Source organism: Euleptes europaea, chromosome 3 (assembly GCF_029931775.1).
Source record: "Euleptes europaea isolate rEulEur1 chromosome 3, rEulEur1.hap1, whole genome shotgun sequence".
Classification (NCBI taxonomy): domain Eukaryota; kingdom Metazoa; phylum Chordata; class Lepidosauria; order Squamata; family Sphaerodactylidae; genus Euleptes; species Euleptes europaea.
Window position 1 is genome coordinate 40982916 of NC_079314.1, and position 27269 is coordinate 41010184.

The 27269-nt window shown below is 44.8% G+C and overlaps 1 protein-coding gene across 1 annotated transcript in view; it reads left to right on the forward strand.

The window, feature by feature from the left end:
• Nucleotides 1-22643, forward strand: part of ITPR2 (inositol 1,4,5-trisphosphate receptor type 2) — a 237638-nt gene extending 214995 nt beyond the window's left edge. The window contains exons 51-57 of the mRNA XM_056847486.1: nucleotides 4639-4834; nucleotides 6158-6250; nucleotides 9383-9513; nucleotides 10137-10302; nucleotides 11571-11731; nucleotides 20124-20285; nucleotides 22354-22643. Coding sequence (XP_056703464.1) covers nucleotides 4639-4834; nucleotides 6158-6250; nucleotides 9383-9513; nucleotides 10137-10302; nucleotides 11571-11731; nucleotides 20124-20285; nucleotides 22354-22440 — 996 coding nt within the window. The 3' untranslated portion in view covers nucleotides 22441-22643. The remainder of the gene's footprint in view (nucleotides 1-4638; nucleotides 4835-6157; nucleotides 6251-9382; nucleotides 9514-10136; nucleotides 10303-11570; nucleotides 11732-20123; nucleotides 20286-22353) is intronic.
• Nucleotides 22644-27269: the final 4626 nt, after the last annotated feature.

Consider the following 27269-nt stretch of genomic DNA (forward strand, 5'->3'; position numbering starts at 1 on the left):
TCGACAGCCTTCTGAAGCTCCACATTATAAAGGAAAGTCAGTAATGGTGGACAAGGTGTCTTTCAGCGAAACTTTTCTGCTGTTGCTGATTTTCTTGTGGACCCACAGGCAAGTGGCTCCAAGGAAGTAGGAGAGTAAGAAAATCAAATAAACACACATACACTGTATTCTTTGGGAAATAAATGGCCACAGTTTTATTGATCAAACCAGAATGGAGCGTTGACGGAAAATCATGGGGGCGGATCCAAGATATCGGGTCACCACCCTGTAACCCGATAGTATCGAACCGCTCGATAACGCCCCCCCCCAACACCCATGGGGGGTACCACACCGGAGTAGCGCTTAGGTGGCCCCACCGGACGCACATCTCTATGTGGAGCCAGCGCCACCTGGGATTGTAGCTCCCAAACAGGTCCCCGAGCCGGGCAACGCTGTTGAGCTCCATCCCAAGACCCCTTATGGGGGTCCCCACAAACGGGAAGGAAACGCCCATCTTCCCTTCTCGGATCAGACCCCATGCAAAAACCCGCCGCAAGCCTTTACTATGTGTACGGCCTGATCGAATGACGCGTACCCCACCGAGCAAAATTCAGTGGGTATGGCGTCATTCACGGAAGATCCCTTAGGGTATGACAGGTAGTGGATGAACCAGTACTCACCAGGGGCCTTCTTAGGAACTACCCCTATCGGAGACACTCTGAGATTGGGAAACGGCTGGGAGGGGAAGGGGCCAGCCACCCGGCCCGCGTCACACTCCTTCTGAACCTTAGCTGCCACTAAGTCAGGTAACTCGCGAGCTGAGCGCAGGTTAGGTGCATCAAAAGGAATGCAAGGGCCACTAAAGGGTATCCTGAAACCAGCAGAAAAACCTTCCAACAAGAATTTTGCCGCTGGGATCATATGTGGTGGACTTGTGACAAAGCTAAGGATTTTTGGGATATGATTTATAATGAATTAAGACTAATAGTACAAAAAAATATACCCAAAACACCAGAAATGATGCTATTAAGTATGATACCTGATGACTTGTTAATACAAAGGACTTTTTTGATCTATGCGACAACAGCTGCAAGATTGCTCTATGCAGCAAAATGGAAAGGGGCAGACACTCCTGGGAAAAAAGACTGGATTATGAAAATGTTTGAGCTGGTGGAAATGGCAAAACTTACAGCTACTTTAAAACAAAAAGACAATGTTCAATTTATGGGGGAATGGGAGGCTTGGATGAAATATTGTGAATATGAACTGGGACTGGGGAAAATGGAAGAGTACCTTTTAATGTGATCTAGATGACATTGCTAACATAAAGAAGTGTAATTAATTATATTAATAGCATATTGTGATTGAAACTTAATTGAGATATAAGAATAATTAAGATCAGATCATATCACGATGGGATAGAATACTTTATTAAGAGGCGGACGGAGGTGATGGGGAAGTCAACAAATTTTCCTTTATTTTTTATTTTTATTAAGTACTTAAATAACTATAACAACATTACTTATGATTTAGTTTTTTATATTACTTTTATTGTTGTTTGTCAACATGGAAAATTTATATTATAAAAACCAATAAAATTTTCCAAAAAAAAAAAGAATTTTGCCGCTGGGCAGGAAGGGTACAGTGCAAGCCATTTTTCCAAGAGGCGGAGGCAAACAGGAGTCGGGCAAAGAGGCAAGAAACCGGTGATACCTGATGCGCTATTTACTGGCACCGGCATTGTCGGGTATGGTGGCCCCCTTTCCGCCCTCTCCCCGGCCAGCAATTGGGAGGGGGCGGGAATGGCGAAAGGGCTGCTGATTATGCCGCTCCCTGTTACAGGACAGTCTGGCATGGGAGCCAAAACAAACCTCACAGTCATGTGCATATCTGCACCGCACACGGTTGCACCGCCCCTGATTAAACTCCCAGCACACCTTCCGGTTGGGGTCCCCTTTGAAACCACCCTTGAATGGTCTCCGACCATCCAACCTGCCCTTCATCCGAGGCCCCACCAAACACAGCCACAATTTATCATTCACTAGATCCCACCTAGTGTGCTGACTGTGCAAGGCTCGCTTTCTAAACTAAAGGCATTGTAACTAAAGGCCGCAGCCTCACCCGCCAGCTCTACAGCGGACAGTACGTTGGCCATATGATTCGTCAAGTGCCAGGCTCGCTCCGGGAAAGTTGCCTCGACCACCCCACGAAATACCGCGAACCCAGCCATCCAATTAAGCAAGGTACGCTCCGCCCCTCCAGCCTTGCCTCTCTTCTTACTGGATTTAGGCCCGTCCTGCCCGTCATCCGACTCGGATTTGAGCAGCGAGAAGGCATCTACAAAGTAGCCTTCTAAAATCCTTTCCCAGACCTTTCTAGCCAGGTGAATGCCCGGGGGGTCCTCCGAATCTAAATAAGCCGATGAGGACTGCCTCGATCCAGACAGAGCCTCTGGGACCCAACCCGCCGCAGGGGAAACCTCCTGCGCCAACCTATGCCTCCTAATCACCCATCGGGGGAGCCCAGGAACCCGTGCCCCCGCCAACCAATACCGGCCCCCGGTGTGTGCAGAGTCCTCATCCGAGGAAGACTCACCAGTGGAAGACCCATCCGTAGACGATTCCCTGGTTCGCTGAGCTCTGCGTCTCCGTCGCTCTTTCTTCTTAGCCGCCGCACGTACCTCGACCTCAGGCATCACTGAGCCATCGGACGAGTCGGACGACTCGCCTCTCCGCCTCGCCGCCAACCTTGTCCTCTGCACAGCCCTGGGCCCAGGAACGTCAGACAAGCTGGAAGACTGATTCTGTGGCCGTGCACCAGCCCTGGTCCCAAGTGCCCCCGCGCTCGTGGAAGGAGCCTCGGTCGAGGCGGAAATTGCAGACCCTTGCAACCCCTGTGGAGATTCCCACCTCTCCATCCTCTCCACCAATCTGGCCACAGTAGTGGTCAAACCAACCAGTATATCTGGTGCCTATTGAGCAGCAGCAGCCGCCGTAGGGGCAGCAGCCCTGGACCCAGAACTCCGCCCCCCCATGGAGGCAGTTGCCTTACCAGACTTGGCTGGAGCTTTTGCCCCTGCAACCTTAGGGGCCGGCCGGGCCGAAGCCTTAGCCGAAGTAGCTGGATGTGAAGGTGCTGTAGTTAGGGCAGACTTCCGTGACGGCCCTGCAGAAACCATATCTGGTCCAGGCCGGGCCCTCTTTGGCTGCGGAGTAGCCTTTCCCTTCCCTTTGCCAGCATTGGCCTTGCGCTTAGGCCCCCCAGCTTGCGTTGGTGCCATGTGGTTGCTATCTATGTATGCATTCAGTTAAAGCACAAATAGCCTCTGCAAACAGTGCAAGCAAACCCAACTAATCAAGTGCCAAAAGAACTGGCAGAGAATTACCACCCCGGCCCCTAAAGGCAAGCAAATTAATCAATTGAATTAACCAAAGTGAGGTGCCCAGTGAATTCACACTCCCAATTGATTACAAACACAGAGACTACCTTGGTAAATAACCAAACATAAGCTATCACCCCTCCCAGAAGCAAGATCCTATAGCCTACAACCAAGTAAATCCTGCTCAGAAAAGAATGGGTAAGAAGAACAAATTAGCAGCAGTTCAAGACAAAAGTGGGAGGGAGTGGGGGGTCGGCGATGAGTGGGGATATAAGCCAGCGAGACTGCTCACACACACAGCTGCAACCACCCAGGTAATAACGGAGACCAACCAGGAGACTAGGAACAACGTAGGGCAAGTAAATCCCTAACAAATGGAAGGGGGGGGTAGAAGGTCGCTGCCGCCCAAAAAGCTATCCAACACCAACTGGAAAGCAGGTGCAGACACACCCAAGTCCCAACCGAGATGGGGACCCACTGGTGCCGAGGGGGGGGAGCTTCAAAGACCACCCGCATGTGTTCCCCAAAAACCGGCAAATGCCCTTAATCAGACCCAAACGTGGAGGGAGGGGGAGCTTTATTGCGCAAGCTACTCACCGAGCCCTAGCCGCGGCAAGGAGAAAGGAGAACAAATCCTTCCCCAAGGAGCTAGGACCCACAGAAGGGAAACCGCCGAAACTGACTACCAGAGCCTCCGTGCAAGCCTCAGCACCGCCCAGCTGATCCGTCCCAAGCCACGTGGTCCCTGCCTGGCTCTGCTCCGTTCGCCGCAGCCTACTGCTATCCTCGCCGTCCCCTGACAAAGAGGACGGCTGCTGGGCTGGGACCCATTAAATAGGCGCGGGGGCAGGGCGCCTGACGTCGCCTCCCTCCCCCCGCGCCCTATCCAACCCCAGGAGGAGAGGGGGAGAAACCGCGAGGCCAGCGTGGCCTCTCGAGACGGCCCCACGCGCCGTCCGGCAACAAGAGACCTCTTCCCTTTTCCTCTTCACCGCCCGGTAAGCCCACAACGGGGCGACCTGTTGAATCAGGTCGCCCTTTTCCCCCAGATCGCTGTTTGAAAACTACTTCTCTAACACATTTCTCAGTTTTATCTGGAAACACTATTTTCTCTATTTAATTCATATATGTTCTAGGTGAGAAGGAGGATGTAAGCAACTTTGGGTCCCCAAGGGGGAGAAAGACGGGGTACAAACAAAATCAATAAATGAATATCTATATTCATAGAACCTATGTGTTCCACATGTTTGCCAGTTTCCTTTTGTCATCTTTCCCCCAAGTTATTTGACTTGGTATACAGGGAGGAGACTTTACTGAACGTCATTAAAAGCGTTACACGGAATGGACGCTCCATTATCCTGACCGCTGTGCTGGCCCTCATCCTTGTCTACCTCTTCTCCATTGTCGGGTTCTTGTTCTTGAAAGATGACTTCATTATGGAAGTGGAAAGACTGAAAAACAGAACACCTGTGGCAGGTATTTCTCTTTCTGGCAGAGCATGCTCTTGCTCACCATTGTCTAGGAATCTGCTCTGGTGTATTAGAAGTCCATTTCTGGTCCAGTGAGAACAGAATACTGACATACCGGGGTATTATTTGGGTCGTATAATTTTGCCAGCTTTGGTTTCCTTCAAGCATTTCGTAGCAATGCTGATACATGATGCAGTAAATAATTTAGGATGCACTGGGCAAAATAAGTGTTTGATAAAATAAAGCTGATCATTACGTCATTTACCTACTTCTGAATTGTTAAATTAGTGTTTTACTCGACTCAATACATATTTACAAATGAGCATCAAACAGTGTTTTCATCCTTGAAAATCTCATAATTATTCTGGTTTCAGGAAGACGATCCAGCTGCTCAATGTCCTGCTTGTCAGCCTTTGTGAATAATTTTTAATGGTTTTTAAAACTGACATTGTTTTTGTATCTGATGGTTGTTTCTAGCTTTGAATGTGTTTCATCCTAACTAGACAGAGCTTTGTTTGATGTCAGTTCTTTAATTTAGGAAGAAACAGCAGTGAAATGCCTGTGTTATGTTGTAAATGTGGAATGGTGGTATCTTTTTTTACCCTGATTATGTTAAGGTTCTTCTTCAGTGGTGGTCTGATTTATTTCTTTGTTTCTTCCAACACTAAATAAGTAATTCAGGGAATCAGTGCTGGAACAAATATTCAAACCAATTTAAAATCCAGTTAATATTTGAATATTTGAATTTGAGGGTTCCAAGCTAAGAGCAAGTAAAATGTATTTGGGGGGAGAGGTTAACAAAATATCCTTATATTCAACCATTATTTAATCATTGTTAGCAAGATGATCAGTCTGGACTTGGATGGCCCAGGCTAGCCTGATCTCATCAGATCTCAGAAGCTAAGCAGGGTCGGCCCTGGTTAGTATTTAGTATTTTAATATTCCTCGTTATGCAGAGGAAGGCAATAGCAAACCGCCTGTGAGTGTCTCTTGCCTTGAAAACCCTGCTGGGTTGCCATGAGTCGGCTGTGACTTGGCAGCACTTTACACACACACACACACACACACACACACACACACACACATACAATGAGAAGATCAAAAGTGGATAGATACCAAATATTCTATAGTACATACAAATAAAGGAAATGGAGCCATGTTTTTGTGATGCATTTTAATTTGGATGCTATGAAAATATACCCACATTAGGTTTCTTACTGAGAATTTGATAGTATGTCTCTGCCCTCATTTTTAATGTGTATGCCATACTTTTTATATATTTTTTGCAGAAAATCAACCTTTGCTAACAGTTTGCTTTTCATTTTGTCAGACGCTGGCACAGTACCCACCACAACCTTAACAGCAATGATGGAAACATGTGCAAAGGATAATTGCACTACTTCAATACCAGCTATAAAATCAGGTTAGTAGAATACCCACAAAATGTTTTGTATTTCAACAAAGTATATAACCATTGAGAGTGACAGCAGCATGGTATAGCTCAGTCTCATCAGATCTTGGATTTTAAGCAGGGTCGTAACTTGGATGGGGGACTACCAAGGCAGACTCTACAGAGGAAGGCAATGGCAAACCACCTCTGCTTCTTACTTGCCTTGAAAGCCCCTTGCTGGGATTGCCATAAATTGGTTGCGACTTGATGACACTTACATATGTAAGTGTCCATTACTTCCTTAGAATGGACTCAAGGTCAGCCAGCAGCATCTTTGGCTGGTATGCCTGCAGATGGAGGTTTCACATCATGCAACTAGTGATGTGGACCACATCCTATGAAAGCTTATGCTGTGTAATGTATCTGTTACTCTTTAAGGTGCACCAAGACACCTTTTTGTTTTTTGTTGTAACAAACTAACAACAGTACCCCACTAGACTACAGGTAGAGTGCATGCATTTTCTGTGGTTGAACATTTCTGTAACTGTCACATTCACTGACTGACTTTCACTTCCTTGCCCATTATGCACTTCTGAGAGTATGGCTGAAAATGTCTAGAAAGTCTAAGGAACTTGTAAATAGCACGATGGGTAGCCATGTTTGTCACTAGTAGGGCTGTTGGGAAAAAAAATTCAGTAAAACTCGGATTCGGCAAAATTCGGCCCATTTTTATTTGGGAAATGCCGAAGTCCAAACTCCCCCGCTTCGGGTCCGTGCAATTCGGCATGAGATCCGGAGTTCGGGGAAAAATTTGGCCGAATAAAGCCATTAAAAACACAATCGCGCCTTTCCGTGGCTTGGGGGGGGGCATTTTTTGGGGTAGAGGTCCCAGACTTTCAGCATCGCTTGAGGGGACCCTTCTTGCAAGAACCCCCAAGTTTTGTGAAGATTGGGTCGGGGGGGGCTGAGATATGGGCCCCGAAAGGGGTCCCCCTCCTTAATGTGCATCTCTGACAATGGGGGTTTGCAATTAGCAGAGCTTGCCGCCTACTCCCGAAGCTCCCAGCCCCGACAAACAGCTGAGCTGGGGGAGCAAGGGCGGGGCTGGTGCGAAGAGGTTTGCAAACCATGCAAAGCAACACGTTTGCAACCATGCAAACCATGCAAAGCAACCATGCAAAGCAACATGTGACACCTGGGAGTTTGCAAACCATGGAAAGGGACAGAGGCATGCTAGCTATGCATAAGGAGCAGGAGGGGGTGGAATTTCCCTTTTTGCATCAGATTCGGGACCAGGCAAATGCATTCTTTAAGTCACAATTTGAAAACCAGTTTTGAGCAAGCATCAAAATAGACCTAACATTCTTATGAATGAAGGAAAACCTGAGGACACACAACTGAAGCCCCCCCCCTCAAACCAGGGAGAGAGAGACTCGAGGGGGCACACACACCCAGGCAGAAGGGGCGAAAGCTCCCTTTGGCTCCCCCACCCACCCACAGAAACTGCTCCCTCCCCACACACACACAGACTCTGCTTCCCCCCCCCCACACACACACACAGGAGAAAAATTATAGAGAAAAGCCCCAAAATGGGTCTTACTGTGGATGTCTTCTGTTCCATCTTCTTCGCACCTGCCCCGCCCTTGCTCCCCGCAGCTCAGCTGTTTGTCGGGGCTGGGAGCTTTGGGCGGGAGGCAAGCTCTGCTAATTGCAAACCCCCATTGTCAGAGATGCACATTAAGGGTGGGGGGGACCCCTTCCCGGCCCCATATTTCACCCCCCCGATCCAATCTTTACAAAACTTGGCAGGTTCTTGCAAGAAGGGTCCTCTGAAGCTATGATGAAAGTTTGGGGGCTCTACCCCCAAAAATGCGCCCCCTGCAGCCACGGAATGGCTTGAATGTGCACACGCACCCCCCCCCCAAGGGGGATCTCTCTCACACACAAACAGATACTCTCTCTTTCTCTCCCCGGGCTGCGCAGCAGCTGGGCTCATGCACTCAATCGCGACTGATTGGCCAGAAGAAGACCCAGCTTGGCCACCGATTGGCCGCAGGAGAATGCTGCTTACTAACTGACGGTTATGCTGCTCCGCCAAAGCCCCAAATTTACCTAATTTATTAGCTGAACACCCCGAACTCGCTGAATTCGGCTCCCCGTTTTCCATCCGAAAAACTGCCGAATCGGGAAATTTGGCTGTTTTTCGGTTCGGGACGAATTGAATTGACAGCCCTAGTCACTAGCAGTAGAAAAGAGCAAGAGTCCAGTAGCACCTTAAAGACTAACAAAATTTCTGGCAGGGTATGAGCTTTCGTGAACCCCAGCTCACTTCTTCAGATAATTATCACTGTAACTATCAGATAGTCTGGAAGGTCCCATGAAATTCTACAAAGTTCCATAACACTACTGGAGATGAACACATTAAGCTGCCTTATACTGAATCATCAAAGGGTCCATCAAAGTCAGTATTGTCTACTGGGACTGGCAGCGGTTCTCCAGGGTCTCAGGCAGAGGTCTTTCACATCACCTACTTGCCTAGTCCCAGGATTGAACCTGGGACCTTCTGCATGCCAAGCAGAGGCTCTACCAAGCAGAGATTTGTGAAAAATCAATTGACATACAGAATACCTGAAACATTTTAATTCAAAGTTTAAACTTTTTTCCGTTTTGTCGCTAACAACAGAATGAACATTGTGCTGAGACTTTCTGTGTTCACTACACCAAAGCTTCTTAAACTGTGGGTCGTGACCCCATATAGGGTCGTGGAACTGAATGTGGGGGTTGCAAAAAATTTGGCAACAGTATAAATTTCTTTATGACTTATTATCAGTAAATGTTTGATTTGTGTACCTATTTTATATATCTGTATACCCGGGGTTGCGTAAACATTTCTCAGGTGAAAAGGGGTCACAAGTAGAAAAGGTTTAAGAAGCCCTGCCCTACACCACTTAATTGGTTGCTGTTTTTAGGAGTTGGCAAAAAAATTTCCACACAATCATGTTACATCTGTCATTTTCTTTTGCCAGATGTTATTGGGAAAGAGCAGAGGAGACAACACAGGGCTACAGCTTTTGGTGGCAGCCATGAGTTTTCTATCACAATCTGATTTGGCCCCATAGTAGATACTCAGTAGATCCATGTCACATCTCTGTGTTACACCCACAGGCGAGGATGACGATGAGGATGGGATTGAGAGGACCTGTGACACTCTGCTAATGTGCATTGTGACAGTATTGAACCAGGGCCTGAGAAATGGCGGTGGAGTTGGAGATGTGTTACGCAAGCCTTCTAAAGATGTAAGCATTTTGTGTGTTTGTGTGTGTGTGTGTGTGTGTGTGTGTGAGAGAGAGAGAGAAAGAGGTTCAGAAATCTATATATTTCACTATAGTAAAAGCTAATGGGCAAACCAAAGTTAAGGAGTTGGCTTTCCCTCATGCAAAGTACCTGGATCTGCAGGATCCACCCCAGATCCTCCCCAAGCAGTTTTAAAGTCCTATTGATTTTAATGGGAGAGATGTTAGGCATGTTCTTAAACTCGTCTATTAAGAAACATGGCAATTAAAAAAGAAGAAGAAAGACCAATACATTTTATTGCTGCATAAACGTTTGTGGGCTAGAGCCTACCTCTAATCCACAAAAAAAATATGCTAAACCTTTTAAAGACTCGTTTATTTTCACCCCATAAAGGACTTGAATGTAGAAAAACAGAAATCTATAAAACCAAACTTAGCACACATGTTTATATTAATCACCCTTATACTAGCTACATGTGGGGTCTAGGCTGTAACACACAAGGGAGGGCTGTTTGCTTGTACATGCTGCTGGGTCTAAACTGATGCTGTCAAAATGTGAATAAGTGTCAGTGTTTTTCTGCTGGATCCCAGTTTGACATCACACTGATGCTTTATTGTCGTTGCAGGAGCCCCTCTTCGCCGCTCGGGTTGTTTATGATCTCCTTTTCTATTTCATCGTCATCATTATTGTCCTGAATCTCATCTTTGGAGTCATCATTGATACATTTGCAGATCTGAGGAGCGAAAAGCAGAAGAAAGAGGAAATCTTAAAAACAACCTGCTTCATCTGTGGTATGTGGGAGCAAGTCAGAGGAAAGCTGCCTGGTTTCAAGCTCTTCCTCCTGTAATAAGAAGTTGTCTACAATGCTACCTTTTCCTTGATGATGACAAGCTGAATGACAGGTCAAAGGAAAGCTTTGCTGTTTGTTTGGTGACAAGATGCTAGCTTGGCAGTCGTTGCTATTAATAAAATATCAGCATGTTGTATGTTAGGGTATTTTCAGACACTACTGGACTGATCCAGTGTGTGAATTCTGTGGTCTGATCCTGTGGATATCAGGACATATGTAACAAGCAGTTCAGATCAGCTTGCTGTCTTATTAGCGAGAGAGGAATTTTACACTGACAACTGTGGTATCCACCTGGCAAAAGAGCTTTCACATATTGGACAGTGTCCAATGCTCTCACTTCCCCTTGTGCACAGTCAGATGGGGGTTCACAATGTGTGGTGCTTATTAGTATTATTGTCTACAATTTTATTCATTCCCCCCCCCCCACCAAGTGTTTGCTATGTAAAGTTTTGAAGGACTACAAAAAATGGCATACACTGGGGGGGGGGCAGTAAAAAAATATCCCAAGCCTTTGAGTATTATCCTCATCATCATTTTATAAACTGTTGATTATTATAACCATTGAGTAGCAAAAACAGGCAACAAAATGGAGAACAACAGTCGTAAAATTTGTCAAACCAATATTAGAAATACGAGGTGAGGATTTAAGCCATCGTTTCTCTTGCTTAAAAGTATTAAGTAAAATAACTTGTTAGAAAGGTTTGAAATAAAGCAGCATTTAATTCTAATTAGACGGGATAGGAGGGTGCTTCCTTGGCGGTTAAAACACATACACAATGAAACCTGGGTCTTCCCAATCCTAGTCTGACCACTATACCGCACTTGCAGTCTCTCATCGACTATACGACACCAACTATTTATTTTTCTTTAAAATGTTTACATCCTGCTTTTTCTGTTCAAAGTGGTTTTGTTCAAAGTAGTCTTTACCTGTGTTTTTAAACGTCCTAAACCAGCTGAGGGGAATCAGTGAAACCTTTTTTGTATTTTCTCTCTCTCTCTCTCTCTCTCTCTCTCTCTCTCTCTCTCTCTCTCTCTCTCTCTCTCTCTCTCTCTCTCTCTCTCTCTCTCTCTCTCTCTCTCTCTCTCTCTCTCTCTCTCTCTCTCTCTCTCTCTCTCTCTCTCTCTCTCTCTCTCTCTCTCTCTCTCTCTCTCTCTCTCTCTCTCTCTCTCTCTCTCTCTCTTTTTTTTTTTTTTTTTTTTTTTTTGCAGGGCTTGAGCGAGACAAATTTGATAACAAGACCGTTTCGTTTGAAGAGCACATCAAGTCAGAACACAACATGTGGCACTACCTTTACTTTATAGTTCTCGTCCGAGTGAAAGACCCAACAGAATACAGTGGTCCTGAAAGTTACGTGGCTCAAATGATTGTGGTGAGTCAGTTTCTGTGTGAGTCGTGGAGCAAGGCAACGGCCCTTTCAGCCAGAACAGGCGTGTATTCTGCTTTAACTGTGGGGAGCCTTCATGTGTACCGGTATTTTAATGCAAGCAAGCATCTGTGGTAAAGGCCCAGCACTGGACAGGATGAAAAGATGAAGGCAAAATTCACAGCTCCTGTCAGGCCACTGCACTCCTGGACACTGTAGCTTTTGCTAACTCTGCCAGCCAAGTGGGAACCAGAAGCCCTTGGATCATGACAGCAGTTCCTACTCCTTTGTTATGCATTATTGGACTGCTGCCCCCTTAAAAAAAATTACCCGTCTCTGAACAATAGAACAAAGACAAAAGAGAGGACTGAAAACTCACCTTTTTTCATTAACTGATCTGAGGAAGGCCACTGAGGGTCATTGTCATAATTGAGCCCTCTCTTCCAGTTTAATTGAGTTCCGGTATCTATGGCTGCATATTTCTCTTTATATGCAATGTCTATGCCGCTTACTGGTAACCTAGCTGCAAAGCCCTATTTGTCTGCTTGGGATAACCTTTTTGAATTTGAATAACTACCAAACCTCGCACCGTTTGTCTTTCTGGAATCTTTGTGATGAGTTCTACATCAGTTTCCCCCCACCCCTCATTTAGTTGCAAAGTTAGTTCAGGAAATCATCTCTCCTAAGTAGTAATAAAAAACACTGGTTTATATCATCTGTCATACAGGATTAGATCTACAGCATGAAGAAATAAGATAAGCTATAGAAAAAGAAATCAGTCAGGGGCAGGGTGGAAAAGATTGGCTGCATTTAGTGAAACTTTGTTTTAAAATATCTTTTTAAAAGACAGAAAAAAGTAAAGAATTTTGTTCAAGTTGCATTTTGTGAATATATTGACACAAAATCTTGTTAACAATTAACAAAGAACGTATCTGATACATTAAATGCCTTGAAGAGCATCTTTAGGGTTGCAGCTACTAGGCTGGATCCCACCCAAAATTTCTGTAGACAGAAGGATTTTGGTTTGTGGAAGCACAGCCTTCACAACTTCCTGCTCCTACTACACCCCAAAATATCCTTTTAATGCGCTCTTGAGGGACAAGGGACCTCAGGAATATCAAGGAGGTCAAATGTCTGCTGCAGGAGGGGGAAATCAGCTAAAATCACACACACAAACCCTGCGTGTGTATGGAAGTTTTATGCAGGATTTTGGTGGGATGTCTGTGAATCTGTTACCCTGTGTATCACAATCCTTTCCCCTTCTGCCTTTTCCCAGTTAGCAGAGTGCAGGCCTGTCTGCTTGCCTGATTTTACACTCTAGCTTCTTCATTCCACTTCCAAACCCCAGCCTCAGGGGACATGACGTGTAGGGTTGCCAACCTCCAGGTACTAGCTGGAGATCTCCTGCTATTACAACTGATCTCCAGCCAATAGAGATCTGTTCACCTGGAGAAAATGGCCGCTTTGGCAATTGGACTCTATGGCATTGAAGTCCCTCTCCTCCCCAAACCCTGCCCTCCTGAGGCTCCATCCCCAAAACCTGCTGCTGGGCTGAGAGAATGTGACTGGCCCAAGGTCACTCAAGTCATTTATGCATGTGAGTTTTGCCTGAGGTTCTTTGCTTGCTGGACCCACACTTTCCTGTTGGGAATCTATGCACCAGCAGTCTCCAAACTCAAATCAAGTCCCCACCCCTTTAAATGCTGCTTTGTAATTGGTTTACTTTGCAGAGCTTACTGTGAGAGAAAATTTCCCCCCAAAACCCAACTGCTGTGTAAAAAAGCATTTTAAGAACAAAAAACAGAGCAATCTGAAGGGTGGGGTGGGGGAGAAATCCAAGCCTCAGTTTTAAAAAGTCTTTCTTCTGCTCAGAAAGAGCTCCCAGGAAGCATTTGAATCCCCACCTCTTTACATGCGGCTTTCTAATTGGCTGTGAGAGAAACCAAGCTTGTGTGTCCTGCACTTTGCTTTATGCATTTTTGTGAGGGCTTGCAGCGAGGTCATCTCTAATGGATGGAAAACTCATGCATAACTCTAAGGAACAACCGACACAAACCGGGGGCAAACATGAGGGAAAGTATCCATTCATAAACGTCCTCAGTGAGCTTCCATGGCACAAGTGGGGATTTGAACCTGGGTCACCCAGGTACTCGTCTGCCACACTTAGCCACTACACTACACTGTAGTGTTCTCTGCCAAACAGGGAGTGCACCCAGATCTTTTCCTGAACACTGTTTTAGTTAACATTGTGTAGGATATTCAGGTTGTGTAGACCCTCATTGTTTTACCTTGGGCCAGATACAAGGTCTATCTATACTAAATAGTTACTTTCCCAGGGAATACTGGGAATTACAGTTTTGAGAGGGGTGTGATGTGGGGGGGGGGTCGCAAACAGAGATTTCTCAGTACCATTTGTAGGATTCTTGGAAAAGCTGTTGTGGTTTCCCCAGACACTTGCTGCATTTTTTGGGAAAAGGGGGCCGAGCAATTAGTTACCCAGAAACTTCAGGCACACCTGGAAGCCATTGGTTTTCTATAATCCTGCTTGTCTGCCTTCCTGGCTGGATGTGGCATTGAGACTGCACTTTTGGTCAATCACTTCCACTGGAGGATCAATAGGGCAAATTGTGCCCTATTGATCTTGGCAGACTTCTCTGTCAGCCTAATAGCCTAAAGAAATCAGAACACTCTTCAGAAGGAAATGAAGAAGCTGAGCTTTGTCATGGTGTGAAGCAGTTTTCCATTCCTACAGAACGCTCTGATGGGAGGTCTCATGTGTGGTCATTGGGAACATGACCCCCCCCCCCGTCCCCATTATTACAGACAATGGTCTTATGGCAAATCTTCAGGCCTCGACAATTTGTGACTCATCAAGGATTAACACAATTGAACCATTATATATGGAGATCCACCAGGGGCTTAGTAAAGTTCCTGTTTTTGCTGTGCTGTTTTTTTTAAATCAATAAACCACATTGCAGGACAGGCAGGGTGGTCCAAGGACATGGGATTTTTCCATTTAGAACATCTGCTGCCTGGCTCCCAGAAGACACAAGCATTCTCACTACCCTTAATTGCCATGAAATTGCTCTTGGAGAGATACACACCTGGGGAATTATAGGCTACACCTAATGCCTCGCATTGCACATTAAAAAGGACAAAAACACCATATACTGCAAAACTCGGTGTAATCTAATGCTATCCATGGCCCACATTTTTTATACCAAATCAGGTGTCTTTTGCTCAGGAAAGCTTTCTGGACGACGCATGGCCCATCAAGCTAGACATAACCGATGCATAGTACTTGCCAAGTGCTTGGAAGTCGTCCCCCAACCTTGTGTTGGTGGTGTCATCCTATACATGGGCTGAGTTGTTATAATGTCATCTGGTCACATAACCTGGGGAACAGGTTAAGTGAGAAAGAGCCACACTATTAGGGGCACCTGTCGGATTCCCGTGTCCACACAAATGCAGCAGCATGAGAGTCCGTGATGGAGAAGGCACTCCTCTTGTGCCATTACTGTGAAGGAGGACAGGATGGAGCATTGCTTTCTGGTCCTGAATAACTGGGTCTTGATTGAATGAATGCTTCTGAAATGGGGAAGGGAGTCAGCGATTAGCATTTTGGAACCAGCTAGTATACTGCCTGGCAGCCTTAACCACGAAAAATGCCAACAGCTAAACAATCTATACAGAGAATGTATTCTCTGGAGAGGTGTGAGGGAAGGTAATTTAAATAGTGCTAGCACTGGACAGGTCAATAGTCTTTGAGCACCGAACTGTTTTGCAAGGGGGGAAAAACCAGAAGAAAAATATTAATTGAAACACATCACATCAGAAGTATATTTCACAATCCAACCCTACTTGGAAGTAAGTCCAACTTAGTTCCATATGGATTGCTTCCAAGTAAGTGTTCATAAGATTCTGACCTAAGTTTGCTCACTATCTTTTAAATGCATAATGCACAGAAGCTCACAGAAAATATGGAAATATGCAACACAGAAAATAATGTACTAATTTCAATAGTGCTACTGGAAACCATTAGCCAAGAGTGTGCTGTTGACGAAGGTATCAAGTATGACACACTTTGAAATGCCTTTTAACAACCTTCCCACAGTCCCTGTGTCTTCCCTCAGTCTTACCAGCAGTATAAATCTCACTTTTGTTACAACTTTGTGACCCCCCCTCCCCTTTATGAATTTATGGATAGTCTTTAACTTCAGTCTAGGTGATTTAGCAGCTGGTCCAAAAGAAGTTGGGGTGACCAGCCAGTGAGAGGGCCCTTCTTATTTAATGTGCTGAAGATTTTCCTAAATGTGGAAGTCAAGGTGAACTTTAAATCAATTGTGTGCCTCTGATTTTAAGGACATGTGCCATTTGCTGACAGAATATTAAAGCCAAAGCCCCATTAGTATGCCAAAGGTTTAGTGCCCTTTAAATCTTTTTTCTTGCTGTAGTAAATCTCTAGTAAGTACTAACAGTCTCTGTGTCCATATACAGCCTTTAATTTATTGTTTTGGATCAGCAACATCTGTTGCAAAGAAAAGGGCAATTTTAATGTCTGGAGCAGATGCCATTATTTTATTACCAGAGCCTACAGATTTTAGCAGAATTAATTACCTCAAACAGGCACATTGCTTTATGGTGGAGCTAATACCTGTTGCTGATATACACATCCTTTTCTGTTAATTCAAATAGGAGTAAGTCAGTAGCTTAGCGATTCTGTTCTGGAGACTCCTGGGGTCCCTCAGAAGTTTATCAGAGGTCCTGAATGAAAAGATCAGTTCTATGTCAGTTTACAAATGGTCATGTAAGGCAGACTTTCCCACCACCACCAATCTTTCCCTGCAAGGTAAAGCCAAATGGGATTGTTGACTATGTGTGATAGGTCTAACAGCATGGTATAGAATCCTTCCCAGAATCCTTTGTAACATGCAGAGGTTCCTCAGCAGATATGTTGTTGTGGAAAGATTCTTTGAAGGGAGAAAGTTTGAAAAAACAACTGATGCTATTACAAATTAATAATATAAGGTCTACACTTTTATTGAGTACCACAGCTAGGAAGGAGAATGAATAGAAGGGAACTAAGGATTAAACATGTAAGCGTATAAAGATCGATCAGGTCATACAGTTAATGGTTGCCATCCTAAGCGTACCTGTCTGAAGGTAAGGTAGAAATGAACATAACTATGGAAAACATGGACTTCCAAACCCATTGGTTCTTGTAGGTTATCCGGGCTGTGTAACCGTGGTCTTGGTATTTTCTTTCCTGACGTTTCGCTAGCAGCTGTGGCAGGCATCTTCAGAGGAGTAACACTGAAGGACAGTGTCTCTCACTCACTCTCAAGGGTTGACACTGTCCTTCAGTGTTACTCCTCTGAAGATGCCTGCCACAGCTGCTGGTGAAACATCAGGAAAGAAAATACCAAGACCACGGTTACACAGCCCGGATAACCTACAAGAACCAATGAACTATGACTGTGAAAGCCTTCGACAATATTCCAAACCCATGTTTGCAAAGTTATGGGAGGTATTTACAGAGAACAATTGGTCAGCAGGAGAAGCAGCTTTTAGGCATAAATCTTTTTCCTGTTCCTTCTTCCCTGGCAACCAATCATCCTGGGCGATTATTTCCAGCCCCCAGTACTCACACACATACACACAACTTGGCTTATTTCTGATTTCGAAGCTTTGTGGATTTAAAAAAAGGGTTGAAATATTGTTTAGGAGAAGGCTTGTGTAGCAGAACTGATGTTAGACGCCTTTTTTCATCCTGTGTCTCCTGCAATACGTTACCAGTTTAGTAGCCTGGGGTTTGCCTCCAAATGTGTAGCTCTGTCCAAGGTTTCACTGAAATATGGATTAATCAGAAAATCAGCTTGGATTACTTAGGGCCATTCCCTCCATAGAGGTGACTATTCACATGAGCAACACACTGTAATAATAGGCATATATCTTTGCTAATCAGTGAGTTACAATGAATTGGCTGGATGTTCTCCCTGACACGGCTAATGGACTAGATAACAGTACAGAGTGAAATGACTTGATATAAGGTGGTTTCACACGTTGGCACAAACCTGGTGATTGTTGGGGGTGGGCACAAATGCCAATATTGGCATTTGAGCAGGAATTAAATAGGACATCTCTGACTCTTTCTAAAACCCCACACAGAGTAACTCCTCTTCATTGGGAGGATGGCACAAATAACTGTAGCGTTGTTACGGGGAGAGGAATTCCTTTTTCTGAAATTCACTTTTTTAGATATAGCCATTGGTCTTTCTTTTTGTATTTCAAAAGATTAATTTCTGTTCGATTTCTTTTTGTGATTTTCTGTTATCTTTTTGGAACTTCAGCCCTTGCAGGGGGGGGGGTTTGTTTGTTTTTGGGTTTTTTTGCTGTTGCACACCAACAGGTGAGTCGGGCCTTAGCGGGAAGATAGGAAGGTTTGGGAAGACATTTCCTGCCTCTGAGCTTCTGCAGAGTGAAATGCTGAAATTTTGCAGAGCCACCCTTCTGGTCCTTTCTCTCTTTAAATGTCTCTTTTGATCAAAACAGAATTGTTTTAAAACAGATTCAAAATCCCTAAAAAGAAGAAGAAAAGAAATCAATTGTTGGGTTTAAGGGAGAAATTGACTAAAGAGGAATAAAAACAGTTTCTCTTAATAAAGATAACAGCAGTTGGTCACTCCATAATTGTGTCTCAATGAGGGTTCTTTGCCATGGGCCAACCAATCCATGACTGTCTTGCTTGCTGATGTAAGGAAGACTCCATTTGGATTATGTCTGATGGATCCCTTGTGTGTACTCTAAAGCTAACGGATGGCTGATGTTTTGAGAACCATGGTGTTACTCAGCAATGGACCCAGTTTTACCATTTCATGTATGCTTGACAGGGAGGCTGGGCCTATCCTGTTTCTATAGCAAGTGTGCCTATTTTTGCACCTAACAGGATGTGGCCTTTTTAATTAGCATCACGGAAGTGATTAACTCTGCAGCCGACACTGCTAAATACAGGCAAGGGACTTGCATTGGCTTTCTAAAAATGCTTTATACACCAAAGTACCCTTGAGCAACCTTTTTGGACCAAGTGCTGGGTGGGGGGGGGGATGCAACATTTACCTGGGAAGATATTGGTGAGCTGGCAAGCAAAATGGTAGGGGAAAGAGGTGACGGCTGTACTAGGCCAGAGATGCTTGTAAGTAAGTCAAGCCCCAGCGGTGTGGTCAGCATCTCAGAGATTCTCCATGGCCTCTGCCGGTAGCTGGGCACATCTGGGAGGCAAGGCATAAGCCCTGCCTGCTGCCTTCTCTCTGTGCCTCTGGCCCCAGCAGAGCCGCCAGCGCCTTGGTTGCTTGGGCAGAGTGGCTTGGCCCCATGGGACAAGCAAAATGGTCAGTTGTGCCACTGGTGGCATGCATGCCAGGGGTTGCTTACCCCCCGCTTTAGACACTCTTCTGACCACACGAATTCAGGGGACAAACACGTGAATCTTTCTGCAAGAATTGCTCATGGATAAGGGGCTCCAGCAGTCTTCTGAAGTTACTTTTCTACAAGCAGCTCGGGAACAGCTGGAGGAACATTAAAATGGCTACTCTTGGAAGCAGAGGATTGATCACTGGAGGTCTTTCCGTATGAGCTACTCTTGGATCTACTGTGGCTGGAAAGACTTCTGGAGGGTGCCTGAACTACAAACTACACAGAGCTATTGTAGAGTTAGAAACATGATTGTCTGTTGGATTTTTTCGTGGTGCACAGGATCAGCAACACGAACCACTAGTCATTTAAAAACAGATTTTTTTTGCTGATGCTTATAGCAATGCAAAGTCATGGCCATCCAAAGAGAGGAGTATTTTGTCTACCTTGCAAATCTTTACTGGTGGGCATGGTGGTTCAGGGACAGCAACAGGCACTGTCAGCCCCCCTCTCTCCCCCATCCCACAAGTGGGAGCCAAGGAAATGGAACTGGGGGGGAGGGAAAGAGGACATCACTTTTTCCTCCCATCTTAATGTTTCCAGGAGACAGGTGTAGTCTGGACCCAACAGTCAGTGTTCCTGGCACAGAGAATATGGGCTGGGGCCGAAAGAAATAATTTTCCTGTTGGAAATATTGTCTTGAGTGTTTGCAGCTGGCTGATGCTTTGAGGAAATTTGAAATACAAATGCTTCTTGACAGTGTACCCATCTGCTTAAATTCTGTGTTTGTCAGTTACTACAAAAGCAGCCCTCTCCTCACAAGGAAACCAGTCTTGTAAAGCACAGCTCCTGGGACTTCGTACTGCCGAAGAAAGTGGGAAGAAGCAGGAAACACAATAGAATCCTTTGTGATTTCGTTGCATAAATCACGAAGCTAAAAGCATATATTGTGAAGCCTCTGCTAACATTCTTCAACTTCCCTGGGCAGGAAAAGAATTTAGACTGGTTCCCTCGGATGAGAGCCATGTCCCTCGTCAGCAATGAAGGTGACAGCGAGCAAAACGAAATCCGGAGCCTGCAAGAGAGGCTGGAGTCCACCATGAACTTGGTCAAGCAGCTGTCGGGACAATTAGCCGAGCTCAAAGAACAGGTACGTTTGTTAGTCATCTTATTTGATAATCAACAGTGAGTGTAAATAGTTGCATGAGGGCCAGAGAAATTAGCCTCTTCGTTGGACCACAGCCAGGACATTCCAGTGAAATGGATTTTTGGCACTGGGAGGTCTTATTCCAACTGCAGAGAAAGCTTCTCAAGAAGATGCAAGAATGTGGTAGGACGGGGGTTCTTATCAGGGCTGTCAACTGCTTTAAAACATCTTAGTTAATTACCCTTAATCAGGCTACTGAATAATCTGGGAGCACCTTACACTGGGAGCACCTTATACTTACTCAGTGCCTAGATGGGAGACCCCATAGAGGCTGCTGGGAAGAAGGTGTAAGGGAAGAAGGTATAAGTAAACATTAATCTGCTTTATAACTGCTTAATCACTCAACTACAAAAAAATTACCTCTTACCCAAAACATCACAATAGGCCCCTTTTTAAGATATCAAAGGAAGCCATAGGTTACTTCCAATTTAGTATACGAAAGATAGCTTTTTTTGTTAGAGGGAAACATCTTGTTCTTTTTCTTTCTTTTTACTGCAGAATCAAAATGAACAAACACACAGGTGTGACCTTAATGCTCTGCCGCACCAGTAAAAATCTGCAGCCCTTGATTATAATTGGGCTCCCACCAATTAATCAACTCACAACTCTTTTAAAATGTAGCTGATAGCTTGACAGTGCAATCTAAAGGACACTTGCGCAGAGTAGGATTCTGAGTAGACCTTCTTAATAGTGGTCTCTTAATGAGCCATCCTAAGCAGGTCTACTCAGAAGTTAGTCCCATATTATTCAATAGGGGTTACCATCAGGAAAGTATTCTTTTGATTGCAGCCTTAGTTGTTTAAATTAGCTCTTTAAACCCATTAAAGCAGTGATACTCTGTGGCTCTTTGACATGCTACTGAGGCTCTTCTGAGAATTGGTCCCCAATGTTTCACCTGCCCCAGGTTTCAGGAAATTGGGCAAGGATCTTGCCTGGTGGGGCTTCTGGTTGGCAGGTAGTTGGCAGGGAGCCTTGAAACAGCTGTTGCCAGAGGAACAGATAAGCCCAGAGCCTTCCTGAGGTGTAGACCTCATGCCAGGGATGGAAGTAAAATGTGGCTCTTTTGTTTGATGGTAATTGTGAACATGGCTCTGTACTAGGGATGTGCACCATTTTGAGGGGTTTGGGTTTATTAAACCCAAAAAATTTTGAAAATCCAAAAATGCCGAATATAAAGGATTCGGCTTTTCTGAATAATGGACAATTTTCAGGTTTAACAAATTCATACCCGAAAAATGTGTGGGGTCCCCTGCTGTCTCCAAGATTGGGGGTGGCAGGGGACGCAATCTAAGCGCTTGACTCCAGTCCAGCACTTAGATTGCTACCCCGCCTTTGAACTTAGGAGGCGGCGGCGTTGAAGACTCAGCCAGCAGGTAATTAAGGGGGAGAGAGAGGGGGAAACGGTGGCAGGGCCAAATCAGCCTTGAATAATGCTGAAACAATTTGGGATTATTCGCGATCTGCTTTTTCGGCTTCCGTTATCTGCTGCCATTCTTTTACCAGTAAAAAGTCCTCCGAAAAATGCCTTTTGGGTATTTTGAGGGTGTTTTTTTTTGTTTGGCTTAGCCTAATGTACACCCCTAGTCTCTACGAGCTACGGAGTACCACTGCATTAAAGCTTCCAGTTCGTAGGCAGGGACTAGGCAGGCAAGAACTTTAGGTTTGAAACTTGATCAGTGAGAAAGGAAAGTGCAATTCAGCTACACTAGATAATATGAATAACAAAAAAGAGTCACTCTTTGTATACAGAATCGCTATGATGATAGGCAAATTGCTCTAAATTGACTCACTAAGAACTTGCCCTCTGAAAAATAATCTCATAGATTTAAGTAAAATGACTCCATTGCAAAGAATACCTTAAGTTTTTCTGTAAACCCCTTTGCTGGTTTTCCTCATCTCTGTATCTTGAGGGGAGAAAACAGTGTCACTGTGTAATGCTTGTAATTGTGAGCCTCCTGGCTAAAGAGCAGTCAGAAGCTCATCTCCTGCTCCCTTCCCTCTCCACCTTTAGATGACAGAACAAAGGAAAAACAAGCAGCGGCTGGGCTTTCTCGGATCCAACGCACCCCACGTGAACCATCACATGCCACCACACTGATGCCACGGGGAAGCCGTGACCAGCTTTCCATCAGTATTCTCGCTCGATTACAGAACGCAGAGATGGGGCGTGCTGAACGGCGCCTATTGTTGGGAAGTTATAAACAACCAAGTGCCAAGATGTTAAGTGGTGGAGCTCTGGGAACAATTTGTCACTATTTTTCCACGGCTGAAAGGGGCCACGGGCTCAAACGCTGCAGATAACAAGGGGGGGGGCTCTTCGGCATTCGTTCCACATGCCAAAAGGGAGAAGTGCCTTCAGTTCACACTTCTTTGTGATTCAACTGGCTTCTTTGGGGACTGCTGGCAGATGAAAAAGCAGCACAGAGTTGGGCTCTATTGTTTCGAACACTATCAGAACCCTCGTAAAAAGAATGGAGCAAGAAAGGGACAGAGAGAATAGTTTATTAACGCCGAATGCAGCGGCCTCATTCAGAATCTGTAGAAGGTCTTTGTTGTCGCCTTTGCCAGCGTTGTTCCTCATGGTTCCTTGGCATTTGCTCTCTCCGTTTCAATTACCGTAAATATGTCAGTGGGAAAAACAATAATGTTACAGCGTGTAAATTTGCAACAGGAGAGGAATGCAACCATTCTCAAAAGAGAATTTGCTGGGAAACGAGAGTTACAAAGACTATTTCTGATGCGAAGGGAATGTTAGCTGTCAGCTGCTGCTGTTCCTTATTTACCATGATGCAACAGCAAGTGGAGAGAACTTGAAATGTATGCACAGAAACACTGACAATATTAACTGGAATAGATTTATTTGCTCCTGGATTTAGATGTTCCCTATTAACGTGGCTGCAGGTGGAGATTTCACCTAATCATGTTTTTTTTTAAACTTTGTTCTGGCACCCTGAGAAAGACAGGAGAGAAAACTATATATTTTATAACTGATATTAGAGATTAATTTTGAGGGGGTAAACATCCTTGTGATGACTGACTGGAGAGAATTGTAATGGTGTCATTAATGTCCAGAAACCACAGAAAGAAGCTGTTTGGCTTAAATTGACAAAGATTAGGTGCAACCTTTCCTTATTGTGAAATGTGTTTGTCCATTAGGCTCCTTTAGTGCATTAAACTTCCACTGAGACGGAAATAGGGTAGGATGTTATTGCCCATCTTCTGATCAACCTGACCCTCACTGGAGACTGGTATGGAAGGAATATTGGCCCAGGACTCCAGTTCTTTCTTTGGTGTTCTGATAGAGATCCAGGCCAGGTCCTTAGCAGGGATTATACCATCATTGCATCAATTCTGCTGGGGGTAGGAGTTACTGCAATGGACCCTTAGGAAACAGATTACCAGCTCAGAAATACTCAGTTCATACTGTTTTTCAGACTTCCTTGTGTGCCTTCCTCAGGTTTAGCTTTCAGCATAAAATGCCGGTAGGGAATTGCAAAAAGCATTTGTGATTTTGAACCCAATAAAGCAGTAAACTCCTGATTATATATTATAAAAGTAAATCAGGGAATCTTGAGCAATTCTGGTGGCTTCTTAGAAGCCATCGATGCAGTCTTAACACAAACCAGGTGACAAAGTGATTTCTCAGGCCTGAACAACATGATTGGCTGATTCAGTAACTGTCTAATTGACTCATAGTAAAAGATTTGTGTGGTGCAGCTGTTAGGTTTTCTACACATTTCTTTCCCTAGAGCATTTCCTGTGTAGCTTTTCACATCTCTTGAGTTGTACACCGAGCTGTGTGGACTAAAAATTTCAAGGCCAGATTCTGTTACCATTCTGGGCCTGTACCTCGGGAGCACGTCTGGGACATCAGAGGTGTAAACTTGACATCAGATGATGTATTTTTCTATCAGACGTTCTTCTCATTTGAACCAGGTCAAAAACAGATCCTCTTTTTCCATGTGGAGACATCAAAGCAACGCAGTGACAAATAAGCAATGGATTGCAAGCCATTATTTGCAGATCCAGCCTAAGTTCCTGGAAAAGGGTTTTGCTGCCTCTTTTTAGGTACCACAGATTGACATAGATTGGTGGTATGACAGGCTCCTTGACAGAAGGCTCCTTGACAGACGTTTCTGTACTCTTGCCATATCTATGTTTTCCCTCAAAACCATGTACTCTAACTCCCCCATATACTCTTAATTCCTCAGAAGCTAAGCAGGGTCATCCCTGGTTAGTACTTGGATAGGAAAGGTTTCTTGCATGGAAGCAAAACCAGTCTCAAGGAACAGCTGCCATTTCAAGGAAGTCACATAAATGACATCCCAAGGCGTGTCATTTGTGTACCTCTAGAAAGGACTGCAGTTTGTTATGGTGTCCTATAGCAAGCCGTGTCATTGTTCAGAGGCTGAGCACAAGTTTTGTCTGTCTAAGATCTCAGGATCATTCCCTGACCTCGGATTGAAAGGATTTCTCTCTAAAACCTTGGAGAGACTTTGCCAGTCACAGTGAACGACACTGAGCAAATTCAGGGCTTTTCCATAGAGAAATAAGGGGGCACACGTAGCATTATATGAAGAGCATATATCATTTCCAGCTAATGTGCATTACACAAATATAGTTTTGGGAGCTAGTGGATGCTGCAGCTTCCACCTGGAGGCTCCTAGGATGTACCCTCAGTGGGAGGAAATGACATAATAGGCTAGAGGATAGCTTGCCGACATTTTCAAACTGTGGTAGCTCCTCCTATTTATTATAATGCGTGGTGTGCAGCCCTCAAAGCAAGAAATGAAGACTTTAGAAAAGAACTGAATTTAGAAAGGAAAGATCTTTGGCCAACTATTCAAAGCATGACTATTCAATGCTTGGAAAAAGTGAAAATCTACATATTTTTCCTAATCTGAATTCTTTTACCAATTGTGTTTAGGGTTGCTCATGGTCTGGAGAAAAGAATGTTCTTCTCCTTTAACAGAGGCTTAATGTGTGTGAATAGGCAGTTGAAAATAACATCCAGTGTGTTGTGGTTAGGGTTGCCAGGTCCCTCTTCGCCACTGGCGTGATTTGTTTGGGGTGCAGTCTGAGGAGGGTGGGGTTTGGGGAGGGGAGGGACTTCAATGCCATAGAGTCCAGTTGCCAAAGCAGCCATTTTGTCCAGGTGAACTGATCTCTTATCAGCTGGAGATCAGTTGTAATAGCAGGAGATCTCCAGCTAGTACCTGGTGGTTGGCAACCCTAGGTGTGGTATGATTAGTGTGTTAGACTAGGATCTAGGAGACTCAGGTTCAAATATCCACTCTGCCACGGAAGCTTGGGTCTGTCACATAGTCTCAGCCTAACACACCTCTCAGGGTTATTGTGAGGATCAAATGGAGGAAAGGAGACCAATGTAAGATGCTTTGTGTTCCCTTTGCGGGGATAAAGGTGGGATACAAATAATAGTAGCATCTCATTAAGGGCGAAAGCTCATGGTCGCTTTAGCCTCCTTTATTCCCTGTTTCAGTCAGGATTCAGCCAGGATCGAACGCACGCATTCCTGGCTGAAACAGGGAATAAAGGAGGTTAAAGTGACCATGCGTTTTTGCCCAAGGTCTCTGTGAGAGAGACTGGACATTTTCTCTCCAGGCTGTTAACTCGGGTTACTAATACGGAATGGTACTGCACTCTAATCAGAGTTACACTTTTCAAAGTCCATTGAAGCCAGTGGGCTTAGGGCGGCATAACTGTGTTTAGAATTGCATTATCAGGGGGGGGGGGGGAAATGGTGCAAAAGAGTATTGGAATTTAGCAGGTTGATCCATAAAGTTACCGTCATAAAATTAATCCAAAATTAAGGTTCTGTGGCACAAACCAGTTAAATCTAAGCGCTTTAAAGTGCTGTTCATTTTGATAGAAAGAATTAAGACGCGTGCTTAAAAATCTTACCCGCTGAAACCAGTGGGAATTGAAAGCCGGTTTTGAGAGCAAAATTTGAATGAAAGAAAAAGATCACGCTGCTAAATGTTGAACTCAAAATCTGTAATGTATACCAGCATTTGAATCTCAGTGCAGTTTTGTTCCAGCTCAAGGGAAATGATGCCTGCCTCTGGCCTTATTTGTATTGGAACTTTTGGCAGCCTAGTACGGATATGTTTGTAGGCCCTCTTCCCAGTGTCCTTCACTCACAACATGGCCAGGGTGCGTCCATGTGGAGAAGCACAGAGACACTTCCTTTCAAAAGGGGGGGGGAAGCTGGAGCAGTGTGAACAGTTGAGATCCCCACTGGTGTTTAGCCTCCTGTATTAGGTGTGTACGATAGAAGGAGTTCTCTGGAAGCTCACCTGGATGTTTTGAAAGTCACTCGATCCTGTCCATCAGAGCTGGGCAACTCTGTGGTTCAGGAATCTCTCTTAACACTCATCGCTAGGATGATGATACACAATAAAAACGCAGACTGGAACTTTATGAAATTGCTATCAGTTGTTATTTTTTTTGTATGGGAGAAGGTAAAATGACTCTGCAAACAGCCGATGCTTTGTTATTAAAGTTATGCTGCGAATAAAGGCTTGCTGTGTCAGAAACTTGGAACTAGGCTTCCTAGCTCTGTGGATTTCTGCACTTAACAGGAAATCAGCTTCTCCCTTCAAGTCCCCGTAATCGTCCTTCTTGCTGACTAAACAAGACCCTGGTAGGGAGCAGGGGAGCTGTGTGGGTCTCAGTCTTTTTGAAAAGCTGAGATCCTGCCAGTCACCTGTATCAGGGAAGAGAAAATGAACAGGAACTGAACTAGAACCCAGCAACTCCCCCCCCCCTTTCTTAATGGCAGCCTTGGCTGTTTGATATTAAAAACAGGCCCTTATGGCAACAGATAGGCCAAAGTCCACACAACAACAAATTGATGGATCAACATATCAAGTAAATTTGGATTTGTGGGTCAACCATGCCTCAAAG